Genomic DNA, 11,409 nt, shown 5'->3' with positions numbered 1-11,409 from the left:
GAGGTTTGTCCCTCCGCGGCCTCCCCCTTCACGGCGCGCGCCCCCTCGGCCCCGCGCTTCTCCGTTGCCTTGGTGACGGCCGTTCCCGCCAATCGGCGGCGAGGGCGGGAAAGGCGGCGGCGGAGGATGGCGGCGGCCATGAAGCGGCGGCGCGAGACGGACCCGGACCCGGACTCGGACCCGGACCCGGGGCCGGGGCCGGAGTCGGACCCGGACCCGGGGCCGGGGCCGGGGCCGGGGCCGGGACCGGAGCCGGAGCCGGAGCCGGAGCCGGAGCCGGAGCCGGAGCCAGAGCGGGGCTGCCTGCGGGCCTGGGCTGCCCAGAGCCGGGCGGTGGTCGGACGATGGACGGTGCGGCACGTCCTCTTCCTTCCCCTCTCGCCCCCCTTCCCCGAGGTGCGGGGCTGCCGCCGGTGCCGCTCCGCAGCCGGGCCGGCGGTAAGTGCGTTCCTTGCAGACGGCGCGGTGCGGCGGAGAGACGCGGCGAGTGTGCCGGCAGCTGCGAGACGAGCTCCGGGAGCTGCTCCGGAGCATCCGCGGTGAGTGGCGGCCGCCCTGCCCCACCTTCACCTGCCGGTGCTGTCCCGGGCCGGAAGCGTGTGCCGTGGAAGCACCGGGTCCCTGACACCTCTGCTTACCGGGATGCAGCTCCGGTGTCCCGGTGCTGGAAACGAGCGCTGAAGGCGGCGGGATGAAAGGGTTCCCGCTGCCCAGCGCTAAACGGGGCCTGCTGCAAGAGAGTTAATTCCAGAATCATCAGGGCTGGAAGGAATCTCTGATCACCCGGTCCAACCCCCGTGCCAAGGCAGGGCCACCTGGAGCAGGTGACACAGGAACACATCCATGTGGGGTTTGGATGTCTCCAGAGAGGGAAACTCTACAACCTCCCTGCACAGCTGTTCCAGTGTTCTGCCACCCTCAGCGTAAAGTTCTTCCTCAAGAAGAGCCTGAGGTGGAGCTTCTTGTGTTTTAGTTTAAGGACATTGCTCCTCCAGTTTCAGCTACAGTATCCCAGTGCTGGAAACCAGCCAAGGTAAAATGATCTCTGCTGCCCTATGCTGACCTGGGCCAGAAAAGGACTTACTGTCCAGCCCCAGACTCCACCTTAATTGGGCAGAGCTTTGGGGTTTCTGTAAAACAACAGTGAGACAGCCTTTTCTGTAGGAAGCCAGGGAAGAGGCTCTCTGACACAGGTGTGGTGCAGAGAAAGCCCAATGTGAGGCAGCTTTACTTTTAGTTTTCTCAGCTCCTCAATGCAAGAGAGACACAGAACTCCTTGCAAGGGTCCAGCAGAGGGAAATGAGGATAACTAGGGAACTGGAACATCTTTCCTACGAGGAAAGCCTGAGCAATCTGGGTGTGTTCAGTCTGGGGCAGAGGAGACTGAGTGGGACCTCATTAATGTCTGTCAGTGTCTGCAGGGAGGGGTCAGAGCAGGGACCAGGCTCTGCTCAGTGGTGCCAAACAGCAGCATGAGGAATGGGCAGGAACTGATGCACAGGAAGCTCCACCTGGACATGAGGAATAACTTTACCCTGGTGACTGCACAAATTTCCCTAAAAGGTTGTGGAGTCTCCCTTGCTGGAGATACTCAAAAACCATCTGGATGCAATCCTGTGTGCTCTAAGATGGCCCTGCTTGAGCAGGGAGATTGGACATATGAGCCACTCTGGTCCAGCCCTACCCATTCTGTGACTCTGTGATAAGGAGAGAGACACAGTGTGTGAAAGGGTGGATATGTACTGGAACAGAGTAGGCTGTTGATGCTCCTCTGGGGGAACTGAATGTCCTGGAGGACTGCAGCATTTTGGTTGCTGGGGAATGGATGTCTAAAGCAGTGTTGGCACCTGGAGTGCTGACACATGCTGTCTGTCTGGCACTGCAGCTCCCAGGTGGCTAAATCACACCACAATTACTAAAAACTTCTTGCCAAGCCACTTCTCTTGTCACCAAGCCAGGTGTTGAGCATGGATAGCTTTTTATTCTTAGCCAGCTAAATTTCTTGTTGGGTTGCTGTGCCCACAGGGCTGCCAGCTGCCCTCCCTGCCCTGCCTCTGGAACTCACTGTCCTCTACAACTCCCTGCTTTTCACTGTGGGAGCATCTGACTCTGTCATCAAAGGAGAAGCAGAAGGAATACGCCAGGGGCTCCTCAGGGGTAAGGATGTGGTTGTTTGTTTGGGGAGTTCTCTGGGGATACTTTGTGACTGGCTTGAGGTGCAGGAACTGTGAGCAGACACTCCTGGCTCTGCCAGGGAAGGCCAGAGATGGGGGAAACTGTGAGCAGACATGCCTGGCTCCACCTGGAAACTGTGGGCAGGCACCCCTGGCTGTGCTTGGAGAGGCTGGAGATGGGGGGAACTGTGAGCAGATATCCAGGCTCTGCCTGTAAGGGATGGAGGTAGAGTGGCATGTGGCCAGGGACAATGTGCAGCTGCTTGCCTGCTGCTGCCTGCAGGGATGGGCTGGAGGTTTCAAGGGAAACAAGGGTTTTTAATGTATAAGATGCCAAGTCTTGAGCAAAGTTCTAGTGACAGTAGAAAATGAGTGTTTTCTTTAATTATGGTGTGCTGGCTTCAAAGAAGCTTACTGAAACAGGCTGCAGAGGTGGATCTGCAGTGTTGGCACATGCTTACCTGAGGGCAGATGACTTCAGCAGCACTGGAGTCCAGCTCTGAGTTGTGCTGTGTATTGTCTCTTGAATGTGCTGCTGTCATCTCCTCTCTCTTAGAGCTTGTTTTCCATTCTGCTGAGGCCAGGCTGGCTCTGTAACCCCATTCCTTCCATCGCTACAAGGAGCCTGTGCTTGCTTGAGGCTCTCTCTCCCTCTTGCATCCAGGGTGTCTGTTACAGGGCACCAACACGTTGTCTCACAGCTCTAGGTCTTTTTGCTTGGTTTTTTTTTTTTTTCCAGTTCTGGAGGCTTGTGGGGCCTGCGGACAGGATCTTGGCACGGAGGAGCTGTGGGAAAAGGTGCTGCAGGAGGTAACCGTGGAGGAGCTGCAGGCACCTCTGCGCCGCCTGGGGGCCCTGCAAGCAGCCTGGTGGCTGGCAGCCAGCCAGCTGGCAAGTGTTGCTGGCCTCTTCCAGCTCCTGAGCACCGCTGAGGTAACTGGGCACAGGCAGATGCCAGCAGAGCTGGCATAAATACGGTGTTTGTCCTAAAACTCACTCTGCAAAATATTGTTGTGGCACTTGGACAGCTGAACCCATTAGTGCTGCCCAGTCAGCATGACTAATCCACCCCGTGGCATCCCAGCATTGCCTAATGACCCTGAGAGTGTTAATGGATCCCAGAATATTCTGCCTTTGTGGGCCTTGGACCTCTGTGTGTTGGACAGGAGACTTGGGCAGGCTGGAAGAGGGCTGCACATAGACTAGCAAGACTCTGCAGGGAACAGCAGTGGGATGCAGAACCTTCCCTGCTGATGGGTCCTGTCTTTCTGAATGAACTTCAACAGCTGCTTGTTGCATGCCAGGAGGCCCTGGAGGTGCACCCCACGCTGAGGTGGGGAGGTGCTGCCCCAGGCCAGGCAGGAATCACTGCAGAAGGGGGGTTGTAGCTGAAGGGAACAGATGGTAGGACATTGCTCCCACTGCAGAGAGCAGTGTTGACTGGTTGGGTGGGACCTGTTTCTCTGTGCATTTGGACCTATGTTTCCTGCTTCCCTTCAGCATTCCCTGCTCTCTCTCCTCTGTGCCTTCACAGGACCCAGGAAGAGCTCACTGCAGTGAGGGGCAGAACAAGCTTCTGTCCCTGATCAAGGCATGGCGGGTCCCTCCTGAGGGGGCCTCCCTGCCCCTTGTACAAAGTGCCAAGGACTTGAAGGAAATCCTCCACACTGCAGCAGCCTTCCTGCAAGGTTTGTGGGGGGCAGGAACTCAGGCCAGCACAGTCTCCTGCTCCTCTGTCCCAGGAACACTTTCCGTGCCCTCACCCTGGTTCCTCTTCCCAAGCCAACTGGCCCTTGGGGTTTTTCGGGCTGTTCCTTTGGAAGTGGGTCTGGGCTGAGCCTCTGAGACTCAGCCTTTACATTCCATATTCAAAAAGCTTCCCTGCTTTTCCCCAGCTCATCCCTTCTCTGCACTATCACAGGGTTCCTCTGCCTGTCTGTGGCTGTAGGGGAAGAGTCTGGGCCCTGCAGTGACCTTAAAGCAGAAGGCTGGCAGGGGATTTATGAAGATTTTCCTTTCTTCTGGAACTTGCCTTGTTGCAAGCACCTTGTTCCTGTCACACTATGGTGCTGCAAGAGCTACACAAAGCTGTTGTGAGGCTTTGTAGCCTGGTGTCACAGCAAACAATGGATCTCCTCTGGCTGCTGTGTTCTGTCCTGCCTATTTTCTCTCCTTTACTGTTTTGACAATCCCAGCAGCTCCAGGGACAGCCAGCACTGCCTCACTGTGCTTGGGCTCCTACAGGGCCTTCCTGCCTGTAGAAAATGTGAGTGTGGTGCTGCTATGTGAGAGTAGCCTCAGAGGGAAACCTAAAAAGAAGACTGAAGAAGAGGCAAATGAGTTGTAATAAATATTAATTAATTGATATCCCAAAGCATCCTGCTGGGAAATGACCCAGATGTGCTGAAAAAATTCTGAAGTTCTGTGTGTGCCTTCCATATCTGCACTGCTGTCATTGTGCGTGAATGTGGAGGTGAATTTGCCCAGCACATACCCCTGGCCTTGTTCTGGGCCAAAGGAAGCATCCTGGGCTTGGCAGCTGCTGTTATTCCTGCTGAACATTTCCATTGATGGATTGTTCTCTTGCAAAACCACTCAAGCCAAGATGGCAGCTTGACACTGTTGGGCTGTGCATCGCTGGGTTTGGAGGGGATCAGGCAAGTCTCTATGGCTCTGGGAAGGAAAGGGCACCACACTTGTTTGGGGCAAGGTGGGACACAAAAGTGACCCACAGAACCAATATGTTGGGTCTGTCCTAGGGCTGCAGGAGCTGGAGGCTGGGAACTTCCCCACTGCCCTTTCCCTCCTTCAGGAAGCTGCAGGAGGATTCTGCTCCAAGAATATCCTGGCCCAGATCCACACCTGCCTTGGCTGCTGTGCTCAGCGAATGGTAATGACAGCAAAAGGGGAAAGGCAGCTGTGGGGAGGGTGGGCTCAGGCTCATGTCCACAATGCCTCTGTGTGGTCCAAGGCCTCTCAGGGAGGTAAGAAATTGCAGAAATTGCCCTTGTGGCTCCAGCCTCTTGGACAGGCTGCAAAATCCATGCCAAGATTATGGCTGATTGCAAAGTGTTACTGCAGAGAGAGAAGCTCAAAAACCAACCTGAGGAGGGCTGCCTTTGTCTAAATTGCTGTCCTGCTTAGTGAGGCCCTCTTAGGGAAGCAGAGCAAGGATCTGGATCCTACCAAACTGTAAAGACTTCTGCAGGATGTGCTTTCAACATGTGTGTCTTCCTGTCCACCTAGGGCAAGCCTCAGACAGCCCTTCAGCACCTGAAATGGGCCCTCCAGGTAGATTTCCAGTGCCTTCCTGCCCTGTCCCACGTGGCAGCAGTGTACCATGACCTGGGAGAGATCGATACAGGGCTGCAGGCCCTGACCCTGCTCTACGAGGTTTGTCTGGTTCCTGTCGTTCTGGGATGAGTTCTGCCCAGCAGAGCCTGCACGGAGTTTCCAAAGCAGGCTTCTTCCTTCTCCTGGACTCCTTCCAGGCTCTTTGACCCTGGAAGGAGTCCCCAAAATAGCATGGTGCTGCCTTCAGCAAATGGGCAGGAAGGAGTCCACCGAGATCTGAAATTCCTGCTCAGCACCACGTTCGGGTGTGGCAAGACTTTGGGTCCCAGTTCATGTTTGTGGTGGCTTGGGAGGTTATAGTCTCAGGTCAGAAAGTATCAATCTCTTAGTAAAGTATATAATAGCAAGGAGACTTTTAGGGGCAGATTTTGGCTGCAGTTAGGCAGAGTGCATTAGCTGTGTGAACCAGCAGTAGTCCCTGAATTATCTCTTCAGCTGTTTGAAAACTGTCAGATACATACAGAGAGGGGAGGGAGCTCTCTCCTTAGGTCTAACTAGGTCTGTGGCTGCAATGGGAGATGGTGTTCTAGGCAGCTCAAAGTATCTTGAACTAGAAGGTACTTTGAACTGAGGCGGTCTGGGTGATCTTGCAAATCTGGTGCCATGTGGAGATCAGAAGACTGCCTGCCCCTGTGTGATCCTCATGGCTCTTGCTGGAAGCCACTGTGAGAACAATGTAGTTGTGCTTGTGAAGTGCAGCACTTCTGCTTGCCTGAGTGCATCTCCAGATGTCAGAAGTGACAAAAAATTGCAGCTGCCTGAGACTTGACCAGTCTAGTGTTGATAATATTTTCTGTTCCTCTTTCACAGGCTCTGGGAAAAAGCCCTCCACCAGCTGCTTCCTCTACTCCCCATTTCCTAATGCAAACAGAGCTGCTTGTCCACACACCAGTACTCACTTCCCTCCTCCGGCGTTGCCACCCCTCGGAAGTGAAATACCTTCTGGCACAGCGGTGTCTCCAGGATGGGAGGTAACAGTGCCTCTGCTCTGCTTGCAGCATGCTGCTTGTTTGGGCTCTGCAGTTTTCCCTGTGCTCCCGGAAATGGTCCAGTTTAGTGCTGCCGTTGTAGGCTTGCTCAAAGCACAGAGATTGTGAACAGGGCAGTGTGGTGCGGGGGGGGGGACTGCAGGCTGGCAATCCAGGTTTCACCTGGCTGATGGCACTTCCACCACATGTCCTGTTCTGTTGCAGAGTGGCTGATGCAGTGGAACATTACCTGGATTTTCTGTCTCTCCTTCAGGAGGGGCTGCAGCAGCAGGTGGGTGTCCTGGTACAGAGTTCCCTTGGTGACTTGGAGGATGAGGGTTGGAGGGATCCAAACCCAGTCCCAAGGGCTGGGCCCAGGCATCAGCCCTGGACTCCAGGCTTCAGTGTCTAGTTTGGGATGCGAAGGAAATGAGGTAGGGGCTGATGTAAAGGAAATTAAGTGGGGACTAGCACCTGTGGCATGTCTGCTTTTGGATTCACACCAGAGAGCACTCCCCATTGCTATTTGGAGAGACAGCTTCCCCTTCCCTCTGGGGAGCAGCTGTCAGCCTGATTTTGGATGTCCTTCACTTCCAGAGTAGGGACTTGATGCCTTGACTCTGCTGAGCTGTGAGCGCTTTCCATCTTCTGCCTGCTCCACCAGGCTCCAGGGACTGTGGGAGAAGGCTTGAGCTTTGCTGGGCAGCAGCTCCACATTCCCAGTATGAACAGAGTCATGCTGCTTGGCAGAGAACTCTGCAGTTCTGCAGCACTGATGTCACTTTTGCTCCCCAGGTGCCCCTGGACAGCAGCTCAGCTCTGCCCAGGATCCCAGAGGTGTTCCTGGAAGCAGCATCTGCCTTGGAGCAGGCTGGGAGGCACCAGGATGCCATAACTGTGTGTGAGGAGGTCATCAGCCGGACAACTGACCTCATTCCACGGGTGTTACGGGTGGAGGAGAGGCTGGAGCAGCCGGAGTCCTCACTGCCAGGGGCAGAACTGGCAGGTGGGCTCCTGTCCCAGAAGAAGGAGAGCCTGTGCTGCCTTGCCTGGAGAGCAGCTGGATACCTGCACCAGGGCTGGGCGTGGGCCAAGCTGGGCGAGAGCAAGGAGGCTGTGACACAGTTCAGCAGGTGATAAAGCCCTGCTGGGAAAAGGGGCCTCCCCAGCAGGCAGCAGTGGATGGTGGGGCCAGGGCAGGATACAGCATGGCACTGAGGCTGCTCTGACAACCTGGCACTCTTGAGAGCCCAGGAGTGGCTCCAAAGCTCCTCTGGCCTCCCATCCACAGGTGCCTTAGTGATCTCCTGCGTGTCCAGCTTCACGGCTCTGGCATCAGACAGACAGGTAGGACACCATACAAGTGGGACCTGTGTGGGGCCTTGCCTGGGTTAGGATCTGTGTGATTGGCAGTAGCAGGTGCAGGGCAAGGTGGTGGGCACAGCACCACTCTGGCAAGAGGCAGTTGTCCCAGGGTGCAAAGCTCTGGGCCACGCTGAAGCCTCTGAAGAGACTGGCTGGGTTTTTTTGGAGCAGAGTTTGGCCTTGGCTCTGCCTCCTTCACTGCCTAGGCAGCAGTTATAAAGGGGCTGTGAACTGGAAAGCTTCTCCAATTCGGTTTTTGGGGAAAGATATATGCCAGTGGTGCAGAGGGACAGCCAAAGGCCAGGTTGCTGCTGAGGTCACTGTTCACCACAGCCATGTAACATTCTGGGCTCTTGACATTCTTCACTCTCCCCCTCTGCTGCCTCCCGACCTCTTCCAGCCTGGCAGAGAGGCTGAGCTTTGCCTCTGTCTCCAGAGCTGGAGGATGAGCAGCCCAAGGAAATGCTTGGCCTGTCCTGACTGCTAACCTGGCTCAACCTGCTGGGAACAGGGGAGTTCTAGAGCATCTGGAGGATGCTGTCTTCATGTGTGTGTGTCTTCCTGTGGCAGAGAATCTCCAGGCAGAAGTGGAGGTGCTCCAGAAGATCAGGTTCCTCTCTCTCATCGGGCGAGGTACACAGTTCCTGGAGATGGGGAGGAACAAAGAAGCCCTGTTGGATTTCCAGCACAGTTTGCAGATCTCACCAGGTAACAGGCTCATTTTGGCGAGGAACACAAGGGATTTCCACAAATTTGTCCTGGGCTGCTTTGCTGTATTCAGCAGGATGTTCTTATGCTTTATACCACATTTATATAATATACATATAATATACATATAATATACACATAATATACCACTGTGTCAAGGACAACAGTAGGGCCACTAGCAATGTTACATACTAGAGACACTTCTGTGGGGGCCTGGTCAGCTCACTGGCATGGAGAAACAGACCAAAACTATCGTCAGAGCCCTGACAACAACCTGTGCCCTCAGGTAGCTTGGAAATTTCCTTCTCAACCCCAGCTTGGCAGCAGCAGATACAGGGGCAAGGCGGTGGGCACAGCATCACTCTAGCAAGAGGCAGTTGTCCCAGGTACAGCCAACTTTCTCCCAGTCAGGTCTGCTTTCCCAGAACAGAGGAGTGGAGCTGTGCTTCACCTGAAGAAGAAGCAAGTCCGTGCCTGGCAGTACAGAGGCCTGCAAAGGGAACGTTCCTGTCTTGAGCTCAGCCAAGGCACAGCTAGTGCTGCTGACAGGGCTGCTCTCTCCTCTGAGTGCTCTGACATGCGGAAGGGGTGTGAGCTCCACCAGGATCTGTCAGACCTGCTGGTCCCAGTCTTGCCCGTGGCTGCTCCCTCTGGGGGTGCGGACGTGCCTGCAAGGAGAACCCCAGTCTGTGTCCAGAGAGAGGTGTGGCAGGCTGTGCCCCAGGGCTGATGCCATCTGCCAGCCCTGAGGTTAACCAGAGCCTGTGACACAGCCAGGACAGCCTCCTCCCCATTTCACCACCTCCCCTTACACTCACTGACCTCGTCTGGCTGCTGAGCTGCTTTTGTAATGCCCTGCAACCCACAGCAGTGCTGAGGACCTGCTCCTCCTCTGCTAAGGGCTGATCCTGCTTCCTGTCTTGCAGGTGACCCAGCTGCTGCCTCCTACCTGGTGCAGGCCTTGTGGGAGCTGAATCGGAAGCACGAGGCAGCTGCTCAGTGGCAGAAGTTCTCCCAGAGCTGCCCTGCAGAGGATGGGCAGCAGCAAGGGCAGGGAAGGTGTGTAGAGGGGTGGGTGAGGTCTCAGCAGTGCAAATTCTGTCAGGCCATGAGGGCAGTTTAGGTGTCCGAGGAGCTTCCCCTGGTGACTGCTCCGAGGGGCCACAGGCTGTGGCTCTGCTGGGACTCCCTGGAGCACAGAAGAGCTGACAAGGAGCAAATGGGGAGGACAGAACTGCAGGTGGAGCAAGGGGACCTGCAGAACAAATGTCTTGTTGCATGGCAAAGGAATGCTGCAGTTCTCACTGCTGCCACGTTCCCCTCTCTTTCAGGCCCCTCCCTTTGTACCTGGTTTCATGTCAGGAGCAGGCAGTGTTCCCTCACAGTGAAACTCTTGCCAGAAGCATACAGGATTACCTCAGGGCAGCAGCCCAGGACACCCCAAGGTGACCTGGTCATGCCCCCATACCCATCTGCTGAGGTCTCCCTGCACTTGGCTGGCACAAGGACTTTAAGAACTCCTTCAAGACTCAGAATTACTCTGTGATGAAGCTAGATTCCCAAAGGACTGAAACAGAATACATCTCCTTTTCTAATAAACAGCTCTGTTTAGCTTTGGGTTTTTCCATGCTCTTTTTCCAGAGAAATGTTGCAGTCATGGCCTTGACACTGCCTCCAGCTACTGCGAGCCCATGGGCTGTGTGCCTGGATGTGTGAGAGATCAAGGGCAGAGATACCTTCATCCTCTGTGCCCTGTGCATGGTGGGGCTGGCTCTGCACTCGGGCTGCAGGGAGCTGGTGGTCTGTCCTGTCTGTGCTTTGTGTGCCAGCTTTTTGCTTGGTTACTGTGGTTTGAGCCCAGACAACTGGTTCTTTCTGAGGTGTGCAGCTCAGAGGTCTGAAATTCACAGTGCTGCTCTAGTCCAGACCCACACCTGCATGTCCCCTGTGGTCCTGAGGGTCTGTGCCAATGCCACAGCTCCAGGCCCCTCTCCCTCAGGGGTGAAGGAGCGCATGTCCCTGCCCCGTGTCTGGTGGAGATTTTTTTGGATGAGGAAGGTGCCCTTACCCTGTTGCCCAAGCCTTTGGAAAGCCTTGCCTCCCACAAGAGGGAAGGAGTGCTTGGGATCTGCAAGGCCAAGGAGTGAGGGGAAAGAGGGCATGACAGCAAGGTAGGAGCTGCTGCAGCCTCCTGTGAATGCTGGAGGGACAGAGAGGGGCTAGGGTGGGCTCTGACCTGCAGTTCTTTCAGAAAAACACCTTGGCTGGGCTATCCTGGGCTGCACCCAGAGCCCCGTGGGCAGCAGGGCAGGGAGGGGATTCTGCCCCTCTGCTCTGCTCTGCTCTGCTGAGACCCATCTGGAGCACTGAATCCAGCCCTGGGCTCCCAGCACAGGAACCACAGGGACTTGCTGGAGCCAGCACAGAGGAGCCACCAAGGTGATCAGAGGGATGGGGCAGCTCTGCTGTGACTGAGAGAGCTGGGATTGTTCAGACTGGGAAAGGCCCCGGGATTCCCATGCCTTCAAGGTGCCCCAGCATTGCTGGAGAGGGACTTTTTTCAATAACATAGAGCGACTGGATGAGGGATAACTGTTTCAAACTAACAGAGGACACGGTTAGATGCGGTATTAGGAAGAAATTTTTCCCTGTGAGGGTGCTGAGGCCCTGCACAGGTTGCCCAGAGAAGCTGCGGCTGCCCCCGGCTCGCTGTGAGCGTTCGAGGGCGGGCTGGATGGGGCTCTGAGCAGCGTGGCCTGGCGGCCGGTGTCGGTGTCGGTGCCGTGTCAGGGCGGGCCCGGCCCCCCCCTCACCCTGAAGCCGCGGCCATTCCCCGACCA

The 11,409-nt window shown here is 55.8% G+C and overlaps 1 protein-coding gene across 1 annotated transcript; it reads left to right on the top strand.

The window, feature by feature from the left end:
* Positions 1–126: 126 nt before the first annotated feature.
* On the top strand, positions 127–10,139 carry FANCG (FA complementation group G). The gene is made up of 14 exons (XM_064735984.1): positions 127–351; positions 458–539; positions 2,026–2,157; positions 2,914–3,107; positions 3,709–3,862; positions 4,934–5,064; positions 5,421–5,567; positions 6,339–6,499; positions 6,722–6,788; positions 7,292–7,629; positions 7,788–7,843; positions 8,432–8,569; positions 9,496–9,628; positions 9,901–10,139. The coding sequence occupies exons 1-14, from the start codon at positions 127–129 to the stop codon at positions 10,016–10,018; spliced, it is 2,076 nt and encodes a 691-aa protein (XP_064592054.1). The 3' UTR covers positions 10,019–10,139.
* The last annotated feature ends 1,270 nt before the right edge of the window (positions 10,140–11,409 follow it).

The sequence above is a fragment of the Zonotrichia leucophrys genome, chromosome Z (assembly GCF_028769735.1).
Source record: "Zonotrichia leucophrys gambelii isolate GWCS_2022_RI chromosome Z, RI_Zleu_2.0, whole genome shotgun sequence".
Lineage (NCBI taxonomy): Eukaryota > Metazoa > Chordata > Aves > Passeriformes > Passerellidae > Zonotrichia > Zonotrichia leucophrys.
Note: the sequence above shows the minus strand (reverse complement) of the source record. Positions and strands in the feature narration are given on the sequence as shown.

What these genes read in the sequence shown, in the direction of transcription:
- FANCG (XM_064735984.1), top strand. Translation starts at nt 127, where the DNA reads ATGGCGGCGGCCATGAAGCGGCGGCGCGAGACGGACCCGGACCCGGAC. An exon ending in AGCTCCTGAGCACCGCTGAG is followed by an intron (nt 3,108 to 3,708) that starts GTAACTGGGCAC and finishes GTGCCTTCACAG; the next exon opens with GACCCAGGAAGAGCTCACTG. An exon ending in CCCTGACCCTGCTCTACGAG is followed by an intron (nt 5,568 to 6,338) that starts GTTTGTCTGGTT and finishes CCTCTTTCACAG; the next exon opens with GCTCTGGGAAAAAGCCCTCC.